This window comes from Dermacentor silvarum, chromosome 1 (assembly GCF_013339745.2).
Source record: "Dermacentor silvarum isolate Dsil-2018 chromosome 1, BIME_Dsil_1.4, whole genome shotgun sequence".
In the NCBI taxonomy this organism is placed as follows: Eukaryota; Metazoa; Arthropoda; class Arachnida; order Ixodida; family Ixodidae; genus Dermacentor; species Dermacentor silvarum.
This window is the reverse complement of record NC_051154.1, coordinates 118,997,861-119,021,479: the sequence shown is the minus strand read 5'-3', so window position 1 is coordinate 119,021,479 and position 23,619 is coordinate 118,997,861. Positions and strand designations below refer to the sequence as shown.

Genomic DNA, 23,619 nt, shown 5'->3' with positions numbered 1-23,619 from the left:
CTGCCTTTTCGGTTCATGTAATGTTCTGGTGGTATCCCTTTTCACATTACTTGCGTATTTGCGGTTATATGTCTTTTTTTTTTCTGCAGTTGGCGTAGGCATCGCTGCTAACCCGTGTTTGCTCCGTCTCTCAGTCGTATCTTGGATGGCGGCTCGAAACCGATGCGTTCTAACTATATATATATATAGGCCACTGATGTTAAAGGAATGCACTGGTTGAGATGAGTAATGACACGTACATTAGCTTTTTGATTGCTCTCATGATCGACAAATACTATTTTTCGAGATGCTTCTCGGGGGTACAGGCGGTGTGCATTTTCACGCGCCAGCCGCAGCCTCAGCTCCTTCAGCAGAGGAGCAGAATTAAGAGGAGCACCATCAGCCAAAACAAAATTTCTGAAATCGACTTCAAGCCTGTACTAAATTTTATGCATTTGACTAGACGTACCCGATATCCTGCTTTTTTGTGTCTTGTCAAATGATGTCATATGTCGCCGGTGGCTACCGTGATCAAGCGATCACTTAAGGCTCATTCACACCGGCGACTGACAGTGGTCGCGCGACCAAGTTGGTTGCAAATGGTCGCTTTTCGAGAAAAGCGACCATTTTGGGCGAGTCGCTCACTGCTCGATTTTTCAGTCGCGCGACCGTGGTCGCAAAGCTGCTCAACCAATCAGCGCCGCGCCGAAAGTGATGTGTGTCGTCGTCCACGCCAAATGCAATGCCCGCGTCACGATATGCAGGCTACAGGCCGGTAATTGGTGTCTTGTTTTGTGATTCTGGGACGCAGCAGTTGCAGCAACGTGTCGAATGTACGCGGTCGCATTCGCTGGAAGCTAAACAGCAGGAAAAGAAAGCACAACACAAACCCTTTTTCCAGCTGCCGTTCGTTGGATGAGCACGCCACCCAAAGGTGAACAGCGGGTGAACAGCTTTGCTTTAATATTATGCACCAAATAACACGCAATGCGAACTAGAAATTACAACTTGCTCTCTCTCGATAATACTAGTTGTCATGCACACAAAGTTCGGGCAGGAGGCGGCTTGCGTGGCCGGTCACTTCACACGAGCGGAGGCACGGGCGCGCCCACGAGCTTCGCGTTTTCTTCGGAGGCTTCCGCGCTGCCACAGCTGACACCCCGGCGGACCACATCAGCACAGGGACGGCGTCTTCCTGTTCGCTCGAATCAAAATCCAGTTGCCGGAACGCGAAACCAATTTACACAGTGCCAGCGAAGTGCGCGCTGACTGCGTAGATCCCTAGAATTCTCACTGAAGAACGAGATGTCCGGGATTGCGACTTGCAGGTCGCGCTCAGCCGGGCTTGCCAGTGTGAACATCAGTCGCCTTCGGTCGCTTTTTGTTCGCGAGTCGCAAATGGTCACGCGCCCTCCTCAAGTCGCCAGTGTGAATGAGCCTTTAGGTGCGATTTGGCGTTTTGGAGTCGGACGCGTTGCACGCTGTTTGTTGCGCTCTGCAAAGTGAGCTACACAGTGCGCGACCTGTGCCGAGTCGCGCGAAATCTCGCGAAAGTGATCGTATTCCTGAATGCAACTATATATCTCCGAGGTGGCAACGCAGAAATGGGCAGGCTACGCCGCGCGCGCGCCGCCCACACTGGTCGCTGCCATGCTGGGAGCATGTTTACATTTCTCCCACGGCCAGCATTGTCCCAGCGTTCGATTTTGCAAATTTCGGGGACCTCCAGGTTGTCTTGGGATCCTAGCCCATGTGACTTCCTATCAGAACTGGAACTGGCTGCCGTCTGGCTGCCAAGCGGGCTGCCAGAACTCCGAAAATCGAAGAAGCCCATTGTTATAAAAGAAAAGCTTGTTTATTTCGAACACGGAAGCATGAAGCTTCGTTCGCCCGTGAAGCCGTTCATTTGTTTCCACTTCTTTCGTTTGAGCCACTGGGAACAAAACTGCGGAACATTTCTTTTCCATCTAACGCTAAGGCAGCTTTAACGTCTAAGGCAGCGTGACTTGGGGTAATGGAAAAAGGATAACAGGAGGTGAAACTATGGACCGGCGCCAGCGCGAGCACTTGTCATGATAATGTCATGCTGGGAGTGGAGGACATGCGCTGGTGGTAAACTAAAGCCCCTATATATAAAAAGTAGCGCCATTCTTAGATCTTGCCGCCACCGTGCTCACCCCGGCGTTTCCTTCTTGCCGCCTCCTGTCGCCCCAGCCTCCTCCGCTCCCCCATTGGCCAATCCGTGTCACGTGGAAGCACGCGTTGAGCTTTTGTATTTTTTTTTTTTTTTTTTTCCAGTGCGCTCCGACTGCCATTCTCGGGCCTGTGCGACGAAAGTGCTGTATGCACAAGCAGATCAAACGTGTTAGGGACAAGAACTTCGTTGTGATAGCATGCTGCTGCGCCTTAAGTTGCTGCAACCGACAAGGCGAGGGCAAAAGGCTTTTTTTGTTTACCATCCGGCGTGCGCAAACGCTTGCTGTACACTTGATATTTGCGCCGTCTCGCATCGTCGCGTTGCTACTTTCAAAATGGCATTATTAAGACCACTTACTGACTGACGAAGCAAAATCGCGCCTTAAAAACTTCTCCGCTGGGCGCGATCGAAGTTTTTCTTGGATTTCGTCTGGTAGCGCGTTAGCTGTCGTCTGCCACAGCAGGCCCGACGCAGGCGGCGCCACTGTCGATATCGCGCCTCGATCGCGCTGGTCGCGCCGAGCGCGATAAGGCCGTTTCACATGGCGCGATTTTCACACAGCGACACAGCGAATTCCGTTGCCCAGACACCGCTGCGACGTCGCGGGCTCTCCGCGACGGGATTCCAACATGTTGGAATTTGCGTCACTGAGTCGCAGCGATCGGCGCGATGTGGGCGGAGCAACGTGACGTAACAGCAAGCACCGTCGAAATAGGCACTCAGCGGAGCAATGTTGCGCACCAGTTTCAATGTTTTAACAGAGCGTACCCACCAGCGCCTGTGGCTCAGGAGCTTCGTCAACAATTTTTGTTTTCTCCAGCTCGCACAATTCATTCAAAAAGAGAAGCTGCATGCTATCCAGTCGGGAGCTGACGCCGCCTTCAACATGCGGCACGTACCCTCATGATCGTTGCCATCGTCAATGTCTTCATTGCTACAAATTGTGCCAGGCACTCTCACACCTAATAGTAGCTTCTTTTGGAGAAGCAAATACTCCTCCAGGAGAAGAGTTGTGGCTTCCATCGTACTGCAACAACACAACTAGAGTGTACAAAACAAAACCACCCCACCACGCCGCACTGCTTATGCGGTTTGTGCAGCATTTTCACTCGCCGCAGCTGCGGACTAAGTGATCGCAAAGTCTCAACGCGTTTAAGGGCTGAAAAATTGCGTACCATTCTATTTTCAAAAAATAATATGAAATTGTAATATTTGACTAGTTTCCATGTTTTTATTTAACGATGCCGTCATGGATACTTTGTGAGCAGGGAGCAACCTTGGGCGTCGCTGCGACGGAAATCGCGCGGTCAAAGACGCATGTGAAAGCTGCCAGCGAAAATCGCTCTGCGACGTGCGCGACAGAACGATTTTTTTCGCCCCAATCGCACCATGTGAAACGGCCTATAGTGGAACGGAGGAGGGAAGTGGATGGCGCTACTTTTTATATATAGGGGCTTTATGGTGAACGTTGGCACAGCGCCCCTTGCGGAGACGGAAGAAGCTAGTTCTCTCGTGGTCGGAGCGGTGTGCGCGGCCGCGGTCACGGAAGAAAAAAAAATTGCTTTTCGATGGCACCTGGCGTCATCTGCTACTGGCCGCTTGCGCTGGGTTGTCGGATGCCGCAAAAAGATTTGCGCCAGCGAGGTTTGCACTCAAGAAATAGAAGACCTGTAGACTGTCATGGTATAAATATTTTTTTCAAGATTTAAATTTAGGATCACATGCTTTTTATGCGGCAATAAAAGCAAGTAACAAGAGCACTTGAAGGACCAGACGATCTGCCATTGTAGCCAGGCGCATATAGAAAGAGCAGACGATTTGCAACCATACCCATGCGCATATAGAAAAGTGCACTTGGTGCTTTTTCAAATTTTTCGGCGTAACTAAAAATGAGAATTTGTTTATTTTTATTATCATGCACCATAAAAAGTGCCGATCAGAGTATGCCATACATAGCTACCATGCGGGAAAACTAAATTTAATTAAATTTCTGCGGCACGTTTGGGGAGACATTGACAGACGGAACAGCAGAGTAGAGCAGAGTCTGCCGCTCGCTTCACACAGTCAGAATCATCCCTTCTAAGTTCTGCAGTTCCTCCATTGCTCATCTACGATGTAAGTGTTCGTTGTGTATGCGTTTACTGATTATCGAAAATGGGGCACTGATGCTTCGTCCCAAACTGTAACAGCGGACATAAGTGATGCGCGGAAAACGCTCGGAACTTTCAAAGCTCCAAATGACATTGAACGCCTGCAAGAATGGACGAGATCTGTAGATAGCTACGATCGAGAACTGACGAGAAACGACGTCTGCTAAAAACATTTCCCCAGCGGAACGCTGAGCTGGCGTAAATACTACGCTGACCATAGAGGCGCAGTCTTCCCTGACCAGCCGAAAAAGTAATTGCTGCGCCTTGGGGTGGTACTGGTCGGTCGATACTTGTCTCGTGGTGCTCCGGCCAGCTTAGCGAGAACACGTGTTAACAGCTGCCGTCTCGTTTAGCGACAGGCATCATGTTCAGCTAGCGTACTCGAGCTGTAGCTACCTAGTGCAAGGGCGGCTCACTGGCATCAAGCATCCGCACGCGAGCACACGACAAGACCAAGCAACCGAGCCCCGCGCTCCCCGCATCCGCTGCGTCGCTTCCACAAACCATCACATGACCATACGTCAGGCGTCCGGCGTTTGGTAGGAGGCGCTGTCTCGATGTCCGCCGCCGCGCTCCAGCGTGGCATTATGACAACGCGGGAAGGAGCCGAGTTGCGCCTCCCGAGTTATTGTTTCTCCGTGCTTAGGGTCTAATGCAAAGTCAGTGTCGGCACTTTTCCCTACTTGCTTCAGTCACGCTTAAAGAGACTTTAGACTAAAAAGACTTTAGACTAATTGAAGCAACAAAAAAATTTTAATTACAGTTAACCCTGGATACAATGAAATTGACAGATTCCTGAAAAACTTCATTATAAAGAGGATTTCATTAAATGCAGGTTTGTCATGAAAATTCGGAAAAGATGAAAATTCGGAAAAGAAACGCATACCGTATTTGCTCGATTCTTACCGATTACCGATGGCGTCGTAGCATCGTATAAGGCCCTTTTATAGTCCGACGTTATCGACGCGTGGGCCAGCATCGTTTGCGGCCAGTCACGCTACGCCGGTTCCGCTATGCCAGCCGAAACGCCATCTCCGACGCGCGCGCAGTCGGCTGTTATTTTCAGAGCATGCGCAGAACGATCCAGAGCCCGCGCGCCGCTTTGAACGGCTGTCTGCAACCGTCGTCAAAGCAACGTGGACGCCTTTATTTCTTCGCGCTAAAGGGAATTGTGGTTCGGCGCAGTCGGCGCGACCAACGCGCAATTGGTAAAGCCCCTATATATAAAAGTAGCGTCACGCTTTGAAGAATGCTGCCACCTCCTCGCACACCCCGTCCGAGGCCGACGCCGCTCGGTATTGGCCTAATGGCATCACGTGGACCGTCGCACCGCCGGGCGCTGGCTGCGTTTGTTTACGATCACGCTCCATCGCCATTTTCGCCCGAGAAGCGTCTACCGACTGGCGAGGAGCACAACGATAGCGGCGAACACCGTCGGCGATCGTCGAATCTGATCAGCGGCGAAAGATAAACAAGTGCACGTGTTTCAAGCGGTGTAGGAGGCGCAACGGTCGAAAAAGGAGCGCGAAAGAGAAGAGAAACGAGGAGGAGGGAAGGCGGAGGAGGAGAGTGTCGCTACTTTTTTATATAGGGGCTTTAGCAATTGGGTCAGGAGCCAATTCGGCGCCGGGCCCATTGGGACCGCCGGTACGCTTGAATATAGAGGGGGTCGTTTTCGCCAACGTGATGAAGTGCGCACGCTCGCGTTACGTCGGACTATAAACGGCCCATAGTGTCACCTAGTGTCAGGTTAGCGAAGTGATGCGCAAAGACTTGCGCAGTAACCAAAGAGGGGCGCTGACAGCGATTTGAAAAAAAAAAAGTTTTTTTTTTTTTCTTCGGCAACATCAACTGGAAAAGGAGAGTTGGTTCTTTATTCTATGAGAGTGCCGGCTTGGCGGGCTAGGTCAGCTGCAACAAGCGGCGGGATCAGGTTTGAATGAAGGGAGGGGGAAAGGTCACGCCCGTGGCGGCAAGATCGCTGGGTCGAGGGATGCAGGCCCGCCTCGCACACGCTCGCACGCTCGCACACGTGCGCTCAGTCTCGCCTTGCAGTCTTCGTGAATTCGAGCGCGCAAATAGTTATATGGAGGTTCGTTATAAGCAGGTTTAACTGTAGTTCATTTTGTTGCTATTTGTTCAACTTTTTGGAAACGTCTTCCCAATCTTGTGGCCCCGCGAGGGAAATTAAACTATAATTTAAATAGAGAAACAAAGATGAAGCTTCAGTTGCTCTGCGCCCTTAGTCTCTGTTTGCTTGTGCCTGCATGGCCGTGGCTGTGGGTAGCATTATAATGCATTAGAAAGTGGAAAAAAGTGTATGTGTGGGAAGCCAGTGACTGGGTAGAGGTGTGTGTATGTGTGTGGTTGTGTGTGATTTCAAAAACAAGTCTTTTAAACACTGACTAAGTTATGCCATGGAGAAAAAGAAAAAAAAATTGGAATGCGATTAGTTTTTTTTTAATGCATGTTTAATTTTCTTTTTTTGTTGTACTTTTAACTTGGTTGCGCAAAATGGGCCTCCGGTGTCTTGTAAATAAAGAAGTTAGAGGTGGTTTAATATGAACTGTGTCGAATACAAATTGAATAATAATTATAAATATTAAATATTGAAAAGTCAAATGCAGACACATATATTTATATTTTCAACAAGCATATTTATTTTGGTATACAGTGGAATCTTGTTGATAAAATTCTGCATAATACGTTTTTTGGGATAATATAGTTTTTTTCTTTGCCTGGCCAACGTCTCATAGCAGCAATGTATTTTCATACGGTTATTTAGATCGCATTTTCACCTGAAATTGGAAAATAGAACTGGGCTTTTATTGGTATTTCTAAAATTCATACCTTTATATTCAAGTGTATTAGACTAAATAACATTCTTAAGACCCATGTACAACGTGTTGATCACCAGCCAAACTGAAGGAAAAACGCACGTGGTGCGCTGCCGGCCCTAAAGTGCTGCTACGGCAGTGTGGCCACACTGATGCCCCACTGCTCAGTTGAGTGAGGAAACGGCATGTTTTTTCAATTTCCAGGCGAAGTTCTTTATGGACATCGAAAAGAAGAAAGTTAGCACAAACTGGCAAGCTCAATGTTGCTGAATAAAAGTGCTGCTCCCGATAACACATTATGCTAAGCAGTGTCACTTGAAGCCACATGGATCTTTGCTTTTGAGTTTGTCACTGAGTTCGCCTATTTTCATACTTTTTGGAGCTTGTTTTGGATCGAAGGACTTTCGAATTGTGTTTTATTTTCCGGTTCCCGTAAAGATAGTATCAACAAGATTCCACTGTAATTAGGTACCATGCCTGTACTGAGTTGTACAAGAAAACAGCTATCGGGGACAATAATGAGCTTTAAACCCAAGATTGCAAATTTTAATTTGAAAACTTAAGCAGAACCAATCCTGTTTGCTGTGCAGGAATGCGTCTAGCATGCTTTTGGAGGTATTTATTTATGGCACTTTGTTGGGGGGGGGGGGGGGGGGGAGCACTAGGACTCATGGGTGGGGCTCCCTCCACCATGGCATGTCTTACCTGTACGCTGAAACCGACCGGTACTTCGAACGCCACTTTGGAAGGGCCAGTTCGGAACCCCGTGCAGCGTCTACAACCACCTCTGGACACTCCGACCAGAGGCACACTGTCTCAAAATGACAGCATCTCAAAATGTTAGCTGTAACGAGATAGCTGAGAACACTCCCCTTACTATCGTGCCCCCATACGGAGCCACCAGTACCCCACCGTGCAGTTTTTGCTGCTGTGTTAGCCTGCGCTATCTTTGGGATCACTCTATGAATACAGTTAAACAGTCGACAGAAATTGCAAAAAAAAAAAAAAGCTAAATGCTTTAAAAATTGTGTCAGTACCCTATCAATATCTTTAGAGCCTGGTTGCAAAAACAAGGTTTATAAGAAGGAATAGCTGTTGTATCACTATCTTTCGAAAAACATTAAATAAACGGTTGCTGCAAGAGATCAGAAGTTGTGCAAAAAGAAAAAAAAAAAAAGCCTTCTGCAGGACTTCTGTGCTCTAGACAAAGTGCCTTTGCAAGGAAAAGCTTGCTGGCTGTAGCGTATAAGACAGAACTATACATGTCTAGACTGCATGCAAAAATTACAGGTTATCATGTAGGCTTCCCCTGTATAACTGAAAACAAAGCTTGCATTGCCCATTTTGTTTTTGCATTACTCTGAATATTTTTATTTCAGTCCTTGTTTCTCGTCTGATAATGTGCGTTTCTTTTAACATACTGTGAACGGTAACCAGACTTAAATAGTCAGTTGTTGCAAAATATTTCATTAGTTTGGATAATTTGTAATTATCAAATCGTTTCTTTTTGAATGCGAAACGAAGTGTGTAAGATTCAATTTATATTCGAAACATTCAAATCATCACCCACCTCTAAAAATACAAAGAGCGTAAGCTGGATTGAACTTGTTTGAGCGATTATATTTCTGCTCCAGAGTAACATTTAAACTGTTTTCTCTTATCTGGAGTAAAAGCCAGAATAATAAGAAGAAAAAAAAGAAAATACTGTGACACCCTGGTTTGCTAAAGTGGTACTATTTCACTGTCAACTAATTTTACCACTAAGAAATATTTTATATGTGGTTCACTAGTTGTCTCTCTCTCTTTGCCAGGTCCATCCAAGCCTGCCATATTATATATCCTACTTCAGCTATTTCTGCTGGACTATCATCTGCAGCGTCTCTTAGCACACTGTCACAGCACTCTTCAGGCAAGTGAACATATTTTGGTCTCTAGGTTTACTCTAGTTGGCACCTTCACTTATCCCGCTGTTATTGGGTTGCTTCATTCATTTTGTCATAGTGGGAGCGGTGGCTGGTATAATGCATGACCTGCTTAATTATCAGCCCTATTAAAGAATTATTTTGTACTCTATCATGATCTTACCAGCCAGTCTTGCTTAACCTTACAACATCTATATCAGTGTGTTCAAGACAACTGAGTCAGATATTGTTGCAGTTATTTGTGTTAGAGTAAGGTTGCCTGCTCATAATGCTTGCCTGTGTCATGCAGTGTGTTGCAGAGATATGCAAAATGCCGAGAGCAGCTTTGCTTCTGCATTCCTTCTATCCATCTTGAGGTGGAAATGACTTGTGATTTGCTGAAGTGCTGCATTCCTTCTATCCATCTTGAGGTGGAAATGACTTGTTGATGTGCTGAAGTGTTCAGACTTTTTTTTTTTTACATTATTTTAGTGTCTGGCTGCACAGACCACTTGTCTGATATTAGTGCTGATGCTGACGATGATGAAAGGGCTGGGAAAAGTGAGCGTAAGTTATTTTCTTCTAGTTTAATTAAAATATGTGTGCTTTGATTTACTGGTTTGGTTGCAGATCATGAAAATAATGCATTTTTAGTCTGAATTAGCAAAGGTACAAATGGTGCTTCGAAAAGGAGTCAATATGAAATGAAATATGGAATGTCTGGATTTTTACATGTGATCAACATTGGATAAACAAGGCACAGGTCAGCTTGTAAGCAAAATTTTGTTAAAGGGACTTGCCTTTATTGAGGCCCTTTGTCAGAACGTTGGCTACAAGCTGACACATCTCTTGTTCATCTGCTGTTAACCACTGGGCCTCTTCGATTATCAGTCCCTGGCAGTCTCGGACTGCTCGGAAGGCTGTCCCACATTCAATTTTCTTGAACAGCTTCGGAAGCCCCGCCAACCAATCCGAAAGCTACCTGAATCACATTCATTTTTCATCAACCGGAAATCGGAATGTGCATGGACTCTCGGAGCTGTCAGTTTTGCTCTGACCAGCGCAAGTAGCTTGCTCATAGCTGCTGTTTGAAAAAGATAACATTTTGCTTGGACCAGCGCAAGTAGCTTGCGGACGAGTGCTGTTTGAAAAAGATACCCATGGCGTCTGCTGCCAGGTTATGAAATGTGCCTTCTGCTTCTGTGAACTTTTGTGTTCTAGATGGCAATTAATGTGCACTCGGCTATCGTGTCTGTTAGGTCTGTGCTTTATATGCCATCATGCGTGATTTTCATGCTCCGTGTAATTTCTGCAGCTTTAGTCTGTGTTTTTAAATAGACAAGCACAGTGATCGGTCGAGTAAGCTAAGTTTTCTTGATGCGTTTCGTGAAATCTTTCATGCTCATTGCTATATGGGTAGTAAACAGGTGGATTTCGCTTTTCAGGTGAGTGAAACTGGTGAGGGAGGAAGCGTATCATATTGCATGGGGCTGTTTCTCGCTGGTAGCTGGGATGGTATACAATCTGAGCTTTGCCAACTGCTGTTCACATATTTTGATCTTTTCTGTTGCCAAGTTTGAGGTTTGCTTTTTGATGTGCAGTATTGGTAAATAATGCACATATGCTCTGTCCGAGATGCGTGTTGAGCTTTTCGTAGACAGTCTCACAAGCTTTGAGTATATCAGCAGGTGCTTTCTGCGTGAACAGCTTCGTGGTATGATTGCGATTTTGCTTACGTTGTGTCGGAATTCCGTTTAAATTTCGAAAGGTAAGAGCTACCTTAATTACAGCATTTAAATGGCTCGAAGAGCGAGAGCACAACCTAAACTGCGTTTTGTGAACACGTTCCATGCGCACAGGCTACAATTCCACTATGCAAGCTGTGTCAGCGGCATGACCTTCCAGGTTGCACAATCTCGCAGGCCACGCTAATGATTTCACTGAGTAGTCGGGCTATCTACGAGTAGCTAGAGCAGACAGATGATGGCAGCCAGGAGAGTGACTTTCAGTCACGGTGCTTACGTGCCAAGCCTCAGACAATCCTGACAGCTGGATCACTTGACTCTGACGTGGCCTTCTGTCATGGCTAGTCAGACTGGAAGCCGCGGACGGTTTGTGGACGGTCCGGGACTGCATAATCGTAGAACGCCACTGCAAGTCTCCAACTTCCTGGGACCTTTTCTTTACATGTATTTTATAAAAGAGCAGAGAAATGAGTCTCCACTGTTTAATTCCTTTTTGGTCATTTCATTAGTTGACCAAATGTACAATACTATTCACGTCGTGCATACAGTTTGTGACCTTAAATAAAGGGAAACTAAAGGCAAATAATAAAGTGGTCTACACTTTAAATTGTCTTTCTGGAAATGTCTATATTCATTTAGCAAGGCATTGCTTTGGGCTAGTTGATAATCCATAGCTCTTAGATTATAAGTGCAGTATTCTAGGATGAACTTAAAACCTGTGCCTGTTGTTTCGTGTTTCAACTTCATCCTTAAATATCGTGCTAAATGCTTAAGACCTATGTCTCTATTCACTTACTTGTAAGAGACCGCTACATTGAGAAAATCGTGACTACAAGTACACCACTCTCCTTTCACAATTCATATTGCCTGTGACGAAAAAAAGCCCTGCTCAATATAAAAGTGTCGCCTTATACATTTCAAAGGGCATTTGTCATTTTAGCCTGACTTAACATATGCCTTTAGTGTCCCTGTAAAGGGCAACTCTTGTGTGATTTTTTCTGTGTACATGGAGGTGTGTGAAATTGGAATAGGACTTTGGTTCGTGGCTCACCTGTGGACAACAGCATGACTAATAGTTGCATGGTTTTCCTGCAAAAGGAATTTAGATGGGCATATGGGCACAGCTTGTTCTTTGAACTCCCAATTTTTGCTTGCCACACTGCTTGATGCCATTATTATCTGTACATGCTTGAGGATGCTGTGAGTCTTGGGACATGTGAAAAGTTCCTATTAAAAAGTGGTGGCAGGAGTGTACAGTTTGGCTCATATTGTAGTTACTGTATTGTTGCACGTATAACCCGCAACAAAATATCAAGAAAAGTCAACAGTAAAATTTGGGTGTGGGTTATATGCGAATTTTGCTTTAAGTGTGGCCTCACGGAAGTGTTGGATGCAATTTTCGCGTTGAAGTGTGGCTTCACGGCAGCGTACGCTTAAGGTCAGGTTCTTCGGCAATTAGTTTCATTATTTCCTAAGGACAGGGTGTGCACAGGTCCTTGAAATCTTTGAAAACCCTGGAAATTGAAAGTTGCGTTTTCAAGGCCTTGAAAGTCGTGGGATTCTTTCGGTTTTCATGAGGGGGCGGGCCGATTGTGCGACTTGGATTTGATGGCGGTTGAGCGTGGTACTGGCAAACTTCATTGCTTACCACTTTCTGCGACACCGGGACCACTAAGTCAAACATTCTGTACGAAGAAATGGCGAGTGCGCGTCCTCCGTGCGTTTTTTTTTGTTTTTTTTTTTCGCTTTGCTTGCTTTCACTTTGGGGTTGGCCAAAAGTCATAAGTTGCTAGCCACAAGGCTATCGACCTCCTCGGTAAAAAACAAGTTGCACCAGCATGCTTATTTGTAATAAAAATGCAGTTACATGAATCGAACATGAATATTAATACAGTCAAATCTCGTTAACATTGCACGCATATTTAGTGCAAGTTGAATTTTGTGTTTATTACAATCTTCCTGGTGTGCCCTTGGATCCCGCTGTGCCGGCTTGTCTGTGCCGGTCGCTCTGCTGGCTCGGCCGCCGCCACTGTTGCTGACGTGTTCGTACGATCCGCAGCTGCGCAGCAATGCGTTCGGCACAGCCGGTTTTTTTTTTTTTTTTTTTTTTTTTTTTTTTTTTCTAATGTGAGCAATGTATCTCGGCCGGGGAATGTTTCAAATTCGTATCACACCGAAATTCGTACCAGCCGGGATCGTATCACCGGGGTTTTACTGTATGCCTTTTGTTCCAATTGTGATGATCTTTCACGTCCGCTTTCCACTTCGCTCATCGCGGTTGAGGAGCACGTGGCACACAACAGAGCGCTCCGCTGTGTGATGGAGGAGGCAAACGAAAGTCATCATGAATGCTTGGCTCAGCCAGCTCGTGGCTTCAGAGATTGCAGCTATGCCAATGCGATCTCGGAGGCCGTGCCCAGCTGCCAGTCTGCGCGTAGCATCGCAGAGAGAAGGAAAAGCGAATGCATGGCCTCAGCGTGACTAACAAGATTGCGCTGGGGAGGCCCAGCTGCACCTGCCTGCGCAGCGTGCCATGCAGAATTGAATACACTAATCTTTTGGACTGCCGCGTGTAGCCGGTCAACGTTGCGCAGCTCGCGCAGTCAAGCACGTGCAATAGAGAGGTCAGTGGAGAAGTGCGATACTGAGCTGTGGCTTGTGCAAAGGTCTGTAGCTACGGCCGGCGGTGAGAAGGACCAGTGTTGCTTGACAATGTATTCGACGTGGGGTTGCGGGAGTTTTTAAGCGCTGCGGCAAATGAGTGCCGGACTCCGTGGAAAGCAATGTACTTGGCATGCAACGGTCGGGCCCCGCTTGTCCCCTTCTCGGCAAATAGCTCTGTCAACAATTGCCATATCAAAGGAATTTATTAGTACATTGCGTATTAGTACATCTGTATTCATAAATAAACAATCCCGGGTAATCTGGTAGACTTCAGCAGGTATGAAATAGATACATCGAACCTCGTATCGAACGAAACAGGATATAACGAAGTAAATAGAATTCCCCTTGAAGTCCCTATAGGGATCCATGTTTTTAAAACCAAGCAAGGAGCGCCAGCGCAAAAAGTGTCCAAGTCCAAGTATTTTTAATGTAGTGGTCAGCTGAAGTGACGTTGGGTATTTTGTTGATACCACAGAGCAATGCAGAGTGTGAGCAGCAATTTAACATCGAGAAAAAGATGAGGAAGCAGTGCAGCTCGTCCATGTGTCGCTCATCTAAGACGCTGGGAAACGTCATCCTCGCAAAATGTCAAAGAAATGAAATTTTTTCCAATCAAACATTATCTGAAAAATTTTCAAACACCTGCCGTGGTTGCTAAGTGGCTTTGGCATTGCGCTGCTAAGGACGAGTTCGCGGGAGCAAATCTCGTCCGCGGCTGCTGCATTTAGTTGGGGGCGAAATGCAAAAATGCCCGTGTGCCGTGGTTGGGTGCACGGTAAAGAGCCCCAGGTGGTCGAAATTAATCCCATGTGCCCCACCACAGCGTGCCTCATTATCAGATGGTGGTTGTGGGGCATAAGACCCGTGAATTTAATTAAATTTTAAAGTATTTTTGAAGACAGAATTAGCAACAACGAAATGCTTGCAAAAGTGAGACATTGATGTTCATGTGGTCATTTGTATATCTGTAAATAAAATTGTAATGAAGTTCTCCTGTCAGTACTTGAGAATGTAGACCTCGGGGGTGAGGGGGGGGTTGTGTAACCAACTCCCCCCCCTCCCCCGTCGGAAGATCTCCCGGATTTAGTTTCTTCGAACTTGGCAGGTATGTTATTTTAGTGTACGTACTTTTTTTATTGTTATATCTGTATTCTGTAAATCTGTAATTATATCTGTAGCCCATCTGTATTCATAAATAAACAATGCATGTCTACCTACGGGAAAAAAATATATATACCGTAAAATTCCGAGCAAGCGCCCCCACCCGTGCAAGAGCCCCCCCCCTAACTTCACTGCTAATTTCAAATTTCTGCGCCGTTCGGGGAAAGTGCCCCCCCCCCCCCTCCCGCTCCGCGCTGGTCTGCCACATCCAGTCCACGAAAATAATGGCAAATTCAGGAAATCGCACCGGTGCGCATCGGTTCGCCCCAATGAGCCATTCATCGAATCATGGTCGTACCCGGGCGCCCCAGTGGGCACACGAGTGCATCGGGGCGAACTGCGGCTGGCGGTCCGTAGTTCATGGACCGCCGGCCGACGGCGAGATCTGCCTCTCGCATGGCACAGAGGAGTTCCTGCGGCACAGCGACGTGACCACTCGGTGACAGAGGAGTGCTTGCGGCTACGCTCTGGCATCGCCAGCAGCTTCACCGCTGCTAATCACTCGCCACCGATATCGTCGCTAGGCCTTTTTCAGTTCACTTCAAATCTGTAGCAGATGGCGCTTCAGCACGAACCGTCGACGCTCCCAAGCAGCAATGTTTTGTTACCGTCGTTGCCGCTTTACCCTCTCCTCGCAATAATTTCACACGACGAAGAAAACATGCTGATATTTGCGGCGCCACCAGCTGCGATGCGAGCATGGCCGAGCCGCGGTTCGCTGTTCGCCGTCGGTAGCCATGCACTGCAGTTGAGCTTCACTTGTATCGGAACACTCATTAGTGCTAAACGTTTCACCGTGGACATGGTTTTTAATAAAGTTAACATTACGCGTCACTTTACTCTCGCAGACATAATTTTGCCTGGAATAGAAGCTGCATAACCAATGTTCGCGTCACCGGCCGCGGTGACGCGCCGGTGCAGCGTCGTTGCACTCTTTCGTAGTTCTTTTGGTGGTTTTGAGTAACGGTGGTTTTGAGAGTGATGAACATCACTAACAAAATTTGCCTTAATAAAGTTCATGTTCAATAAAATTTTAATGCTATTCCCACTGGGCCTTCTTTTTGTTGCGGGAAAATTTTGTCGTGGCCATCTTGAATTTTGGTGCCGTTCCGGGCTAGCGCCCCCCCCCCCCCCCCCCCAACTTGGCCAGTAATTTCGACTTGCTCTAGGGGGGGCGCTTGCTCCGAATTTCACGGTATATGTTTTTTTTTTTTTTTTTTCAAAATAAGTCACTCTAAAGATTTTAGATCTGCAATAAAAGAATTCAACCATGTGAGGTCGTATTGGGCGGAAAAAATGGGACCCTCAAAAGTTAATGCGCTTATTATTTATGTATGCTCCAATGTCACCAGATTTGCCCTCTAAGGAACAGTTACATATGTGAGTATTTCGTCGTATTGTGCACTTCAAGTTACTTGTACATTTATCATAGTGTAAAGTCATGGGTTTCGTTGCGAAACAGTTCGTCGTCCCATTGTGGTTCACATGTTTGACACTGTGCGTGACTTCGGTTGTGCCAATCGTAGTGAGCTTCGTCTTAAGATTACTCGCCCCCTTTGTGGCTGATAAAATCATTTAAGCGTAAGGATTTTTTAGATTTGGTTTTGTCTAATGTTTTCAAGCCATTCGCAGTACAAAAAATGCCAAAAATGTGTAAATTTAGACAGTCTTTTTGTGACCTGCTTTGCTTCATGTACCTTAACATTAGAGACAAATAAACAGTCTGAAAGAGTGTCGGATGTTTTATATGCAATAATTCCTTTGATTGTGCATGTTGGCATCCTTGTTTTGGAATGTATCAGTCCATGTTGTGATTTTTTCCTCTTTGGCCTTTAGAACTTAGGAAGGCAACTGAAGCTGTATTGATTATTCTCAAGTGGCTGTTTTTACATTTGTTTACTTCTGTTTTATTTCTTTCAGGTGATTGTAATACTCCTAGCAACAAAGGGAAGCAGGATAGGGATGATGAATCAAGTTTTACTGCTGCCAAACTCTTGCTCAAGCCAAGTGATTTTGTTTCCCCATCAAACTCTTCAACTTCCTTGACACCCTGTACTGCAGCTGCATCCACTAACACTGGTTGGTGATGATTCCTATCATTCAGCTTACATCATCAGTTATTCTGCAACGTGTCCGTTGTTGGAGGTATTGTAGATTGCAAGGAAGTGCCTCGGATTCTACACTGTGTTGACATGGCAGGTTGAAAATTTTTATCTCTTAAGTGAATTAGTGGCATCAGTATAAGTAGTGTCTATTCATCGCGCAATATCAGTAGTGGCTTCTTGGGCATTTCTACTAGCACCAACTTGGACATCAGTAGTGGCTTCTTGGGCATTTCTACTAGCACCAACTTGGACATACACTCTGGGCTGAAGAAGGGGCTGGATATAGCACGGATCTTGGTTGTGCATTCGCTCATTCCAAAGCATTTTCGGCCAGTTGTTTGTTTATGACTACCAATATCAGATGCTAAAATTTGGAATAAGAAAACCCAAACCTGTCCCAAATGCGCTTTTTTCTTCAACAATAATGACATTTTTTTAATTTTTTTTTTCCCCAAGAGATCTTTTAGGAATGCAATTCCCTAGTTTTAGTAATAGGGCGGAATGGCAGGAATAGAAATTTGAAGGATTGAGTTAGTGTCTAAGGCGTTTGGCATGGAATAATTTTTCAGCATTCATATTAAAAAGTATAAGGAATAAATTCTATCTCGGATTGACAAGTAAGTTCTATTCTCGAATGTAGAGCTATTATCAGTGGTGCTTACCGACTTACTGCACAATTTCAATAAGTTGTATTGCTATGAGGGTAGTCTTTGTATGCAACTGCTGTCGTATTTTTAAACTTCATCATGGTGTGATGACACACGTGATCGCCACCGTAGTTGAAGGCAGGCACCTAAAGCTTAAGAAAATGTGCCTTTTTGTAACGAAGTGCTGCCTCCCATTGCTCCAGAGGTGCTGCAACCTTCCGTGACTGCTTGAAAGAAATCTTATTGTGCTGCTGCCCCACGGCTATTGCCAAAACAGATTTTTCGCTTTGCTCTGTGGTGTGTGCCACTGCAGTTGCTTGGAGTACAGTTGAACCTTGCTGTAGCGAATGCCGCCTCAACAAAACAATCATAATTTCCTGTCAGCTAGTCACAACGAACCATTTTTCGGGCTTGTTGGCCGAAAAATAGCGCTGTATCGTGCAACCGATCTGCCATGCGGACGAAGTGCGCGACTGCGGGGGCCTCATCTTCAAAGCAATCTGCGATGGGGACAAAGTGAATTCGCCGAGTTCCGGTAGGTAAAGGACAAATCCTACGTTACAGGGCCTGGAATGGGCTCTGTAACCTAATACCCCTGTCACACGGCACATCTAATGTCATTTCCAACGAATGACATTCGCTCGTAATGTCATTTGTTTGCTGTCACACGGGAAAATGTAATGACATTCGTTGAAAATGACATTTGCAAACGAATGAGTTCGCCGAACTCATTCGCATTCGTTTTGGAACCAAATGTGTAGTCTCAACACCAGGAGCCCACCAATCAGCCTCGCAAACAGTGCATGTTTTTTTATTGTTTAACAAAAATGACTCTTGTTTTGTCAATTTTTATTGCATAATGTTCTACTTTCATGGCGTTTAAGTACACCACAGTGCATAATTGCCAATAGCTACTCTCAATCCAGTGACTAGGCGGCCGTCTTTGGCTTTGGCTGTGGCACGGTGGCAGTCGTGTTTGTTCGCGCCAGCCGTAGCCAGCAGCGCGCACTTCGCAGGAACCGCTTGGTTAAACACATGTGTATTTTGCGATGACACCAAACCAAGAAGACTGTGATGTGGACATTAGGAGCCGCGCGCAGTGGTCCGAAGGAGAAACCCACACACTCAACTATGTTAATGAGTTTGCGCACAGCCGCTCTTCGTACTCCCTAGAAATCGCTTCTTGCGCTTCCAACTCGAGGTTCAGCTTCCTTTCGTCGTTGCGATGTCTGGCCCGCATACAAATCAGAGCAGCGATTACACGCAACTGCCGTTCTCGTGCTTCTTCAGCAGACATAGCGCTATGGTAGTTCTAGCCACCGTAGCGGTAGCGCCCGTAGTGCTTTCCGCCATGTTGTTTGCCTGATCTTTGGCTTGGCTTGACTAGACTCAGTCGCCAGTGTCGACGAGTTAGTGATCCAAAAACACGGTGTGAAAGGGAGGGTCACTCATTGCAACGGATTTTAGCATACTACAAAATAATCATCGCACTAAATTAGGGCAACGACGCTATTATTGCGTCTCTTTTTTTTTTTTTACTATCGTCATTGTCATCATTTTCAAATGACATTAGTTCTTGCCGTGTGACAGCGCGCAGTGAAAATGACATTAAACCCCAACGAATGTCATTCGTTGGAAATGACATTAGATCTGCCGTGTGACAGGGGTATAAGGCAACACTTCCTTTTTTAGTACACACAGCAGCAATTTACTTTCAGTATGGATACACGAATCGTACAATGGAACATTGGAGACCTTCTTAGGAACCTCGATGATGTGCAAGAACTTCTCCTCGAACACAATCCAAAAGTGCTGTGTGTACAGGAAACTCACTTAAAATTGGAACATATAAACTTTCTCCGACAATATGTTACGTTTCGTAAAGACCGCGATGATCATGCATCTTCAGGCGGTGTTGCCATTATAATTCACAAAGCGTAGCGTGTCAACGTTTAAAGCTGTAAACACCACTTGAAGCAGTGGCAGTTCGACTTGTTCTCCTAAACAAGCTCGTCACCATTTGCTCGCTTTACATACCCCCGCATTACCACTTACACAAACATGAATTTCAGTCCTCTATAGACGAATTGCCAGAACCTTATCTCGTTCTGGGGGATCTCAATGCACACAGTGGTCTGTGGGGCGAGTCTCGCATCAATGCGCGAGGCCGTCTAATTGAAGGCTTTCTTTTCTCATCCGGTGCGTGTCTGCTAAGCAAAAAAGAACCTACATATTATTGCAGTGATTCCACTCCTGCGCCAACTGCGCCAAAGTGCGCCAATTGGGATTTACTGCGCCATCCTGATACAATCGACGAAAATTGCGCCTAACTGCGCCAAACAGTCTCGGATTTCACGACGTCTATCACCAATTGCACCACCGGGGAATTAAAACGTTCAACGTGACGATAGGGCGAGCCTTAGTTGCAACCTTAGCTGCAAACAGGAAACGAGAAAGCTCTAGCGCGTACATCCCAATTAAGGTCACTGGAACCTGGAACGTACCGCAGCCCTTTTCTCTAATTAGCCGCCGCGCCTGCCGATTGGTCAGTTGCCGTCAGGTGATCACTTTCCACTATAGATGGCGGATCTAAGCCGCGCCGGAGGAGATAAGCAGACAGACATCGCTTGCACACGCCGCGCGTACGAGACATCAACGAGGTCAGATTTTGCATTTTGTATAATTTAGTGTATATGTAACTTTCGTAGACTTAAAACAAAACGAAAGGAAATGCCCGGGGGCTGCACGTTCGGGTGCAGCAATGGCCGGGAGTCCGGGAAAGCGCTTTTCGCGATACCATTTAAGCGGAAAGAGCAACAGCAAGCGCCGTGCTATATCTGGCTGCACCGGATAAAGAGCGACAAGTTCACTCCCACTTGGTGAACTTGTTGATATCGCAAAGCTGAGAAGCTCCTTGCGGTATTTCATCGAACTCCCTAAATGCCGTATAGTGATGGAAAAGCTTCTTCTCGCATTTGCTTTGAAGACTGCGGTTTGCCTTGTGTAAACAAAGCGAGGAGATGCTCAGAAATATGCAGAACCGAGCAAAATGTGGCTCGAAGAGCGACGGAATACGGGCGGCTGTGTCAAAAATAACAAAGTTTAGTGAGAAGATCGATCGACCTGTCAATGTTAAAAATTAAAATATAGATTTTCTCGTGTGTTGTTTAAAGCAACACGAACATGACCTGGTTAATTCTGTTTTAGTATCCCTTTTCTTGTAGTGCAGTCAGGGACCATTTATTTTCGTAGAAATATATCTGTATGAAACATTTCGTGCGGGGTTAAATCAGTAGCCACGTTAGAAAGCGATAATATCCACGCGTATAAACGATTTTGTGGCAGCGCTTGATACCTAGTCATCCGGAAAAAAAAAATCTTGTGTGACACACGAGCATCGGGATCGCTTTGCATTTAGAACGGGTGGTGCACAGTTGAATGCTTCACTTTCCGAGTGCAGTAGCCGACCGATTTTCCGGACTTCGCGGTGACTGAAAAATCGAGCAGTCCGAAAAACCGAACAGTCCGAAAAACTCGCCCCCCCCTTCCCCCCCCCCCCCCCCCCCCCCGCCCCAGAGAAAAAAAAAAATTATGAGGCTTCGAGCGGCTTAAGCAAAATGTCGCACATTCGCATAAAAGGCGGAGCATCGATTGCGATAGCAAATTAATAGACAGCGATACGAAGTAAGGATGTTAGTTTTATCGGCCGTATAGAGTTGTAAATATGCGCTTACTAACTAAATAAGCACGGTGTCACGCGCGCACAGGTTACACATGAACACATCTCGCTCGATGACCGCGGGCATATTGACCTTCGCGCTGTCTATTCTCTCGCTTCAACGCGAACGTCGAAAAAAGAAGAAAAAAAAAAACTGCGCATACGAAGCTAGTGGCACTCGTCGCACGCCCTTTGTACCCATCGCAGATCGCGGGCGCACACTTCGGCCACATAGCAGATCACTTTCAAGATACGGTGCCGGTGTGGCAGCTCCGTCGGCAGCTGCAAAAGCAGAATGCAACTCCCCACCGTCTCCGCCGCCTTCTCCCCGTGCCCCGCGAGCGAACGAAGTCCGCGCGCGCCTCCGGCCGCCTTCCTCTCTCGCGTGCGTGAGAATAACTTGCGGTTGCTCGCTGACCCTCGCAAGCTTTCACCCGCACACAGCGTACGGACCGAAAAAAAAAAGAAAAGCAAGTGCAGCTTTTTAGAACGTTTCGTCGGCCAAGGAAGAGCGGGCATGGCTTCGGAGACGAGGGGATAGCGTGCGTGTACTGATCTTGAAGGCTATACAGGAGAGCACTGGAAGCCAAGCCAGCGGAAAATCCAACATGGCGGCCTCCAAGATCGGGTAGCGTGGCTCGGAGCGAGCGATTTAGTCCGGAAAATCGAACACTGGCTCCGAGATTCGTCCGAAAAATCGCTCGCGAAAATGCATTAGTGCTATGGGAATCCTGCCGGTACATCTATGAAGTCCGGAATATCCAACAAGTCCGAATTTTTGGAGTCCGAAAAATCTGTCGGCTACTGTACCTGTAATTTACATCGTATCTAGCTAAACGAAATGCGGTATTGTTTGTGGATTTCACAGGGCCCACTGCGGCAGCCATCGTGCTGTTCTTCACTGTAACAAGCCTACTTGCTAGAAAACCCGAGGAAGAGCTGCTCGTCTTTTCCACGCAGTGTTGCCTGCGCTCGCTCCGGCGGTTGCGGTACTTTCAATGTTCCAGGTTCCAGTGACTTTAGCAGTGCCACGCACGGCGCCGACGCGGCGTCTGCCTTGCAAGGCGGCTCGACGGCAAAGTGCGGTTTCTGCCGAGGCTCGCGGCTTCAAGGCTGATTCATCGGCGGACGTTATCTACTCCGGAAACGCAGCTAGTAGTTTGTTTGAAGCGCAGCATGACGTGGTTATAATAACTGCGTGCCGCCAATGTGTCCATCATTTCTGTTTCTGGATATTACCGATGACATCTGGGAAAACTAGCAATATACGAAATGATATCAATTTGTGTCTGTGTGTGTCGCATGCACACAAGTGCATTTTTTTCTCCACGAGATCTGCAATAGATGGAAATGTTTACGAAGCTTCTCGTGAGAACATAAGAATTATTCAGGTAATTGAATATAAATTGCAACTCGCTTTTTCGAAATACTTCAGGATGTGAAAAATCAGCTGCTCCAAGCTGCTCCAAAATGCCAAATTGCTTGCTCCAAAGTGCTCCAAAATGAAATTTCTGATGCTCCAAAAATTGCTCCAAATCATAAGTCCGCAGTAGCATCACTGTTATTGTCTTGCAAACAAAACCTTTTCCTCTATAGATTGAAGGGAATGAGTTGGCCGACAAGCTAGCCACATCCGTTCATACAGACGCTGCCACTTCACCCATAGTCGTCCCTGTAATGAACCTAAAGCCCTTTATCAAGAAAAGGGTCTACTGGCAACATCTGTGGGACAGAGAAACGAGCAACAAATTACACACTATCAAGCCTTATCTCGCTCATTGGCCACCAGAATCGAAGACATGCCACACACAGGTTACACTTTGCAGACTCAGGATAGGACACACATACAGTACACACGCATACTTATTGTCCGGTGGCGATCCGCCTGTCTGTGATGAATGTGACGAGCCACTCAGTGTACTTCATGTCCTCTTACAGTTCCATGAACTGGAGCCTCTCAGCAAAAGACATTTTCCATTACCATCACGGCAAAATCTCCCATTACATCCTTCTATGTTTTTGGGCAATGAACCTCTTTTTTAAATATCAATCACTTCTCGCGTTTTTAATGGACATACATAATTTCCAGTGTTATCTATCCAGGTGACGTGTAGCACGGCCTCTCTGCAGAGGCCGCTGCTGCAGTATCTTATCAAATAAAGCACATGCCTCGTGGTCTTCGCCTACAAAGGCCTTCGGTAGGCGTCATGCTACTTTTATATCCTTAATTTTAGCACCATGACCACTTCTCATACATTCACGACCCACAGATCACTCCACACGTCACTACCATAATTCTATTCGATGTATGTTTTACGCTTATATACCGCAATTTCTTCATGGGCCCCTTTACAGCCACATAGCATCCTATCATCGGAACTCACCGATCATGGCAAACATACCATTCATTGTCTTGGCGCTCTTCGGCCACATCTGGCCCTTGCGCCACAAAACACCAAATATCATCATCATCATCATTCAAACACAGTTATGTACAAGATGTCAGAAATAGAAT

General features: G+C 46.4%; 1 protein-coding gene across 5 annotated transcripts in view; it reads left to right on the top strand.

Moving 5' to 3' along the window:
* Nucleotides 1-23,619, top strand: part of LOC119435914 (enhancer of mRNA-decapping protein 4-like) — a 149,986-nt gene that overhangs the window by 85,743 nt on the left and 40,624 nt on the right. For all 5 annotated transcript variants that reach the window (XM_049660879.1, XM_037702609.2, XM_049660881.1 and 2 more), the window contains 3 exons: nucleotides 8,975-9,072; nucleotides 9,557-9,631; nucleotides 16,555-16,713. In XM_049660879.1, the coding sequence (XP_049516836.1) occupies nucleotides 8,975-9,072; nucleotides 9,557-9,631; nucleotides 16,555-16,713 (332 nt within the window). The remainder of the gene's footprint in view (nucleotides 1-8,974; nucleotides 9,073-9,556; nucleotides 9,632-16,554; nucleotides 16,714-23,619) is intronic.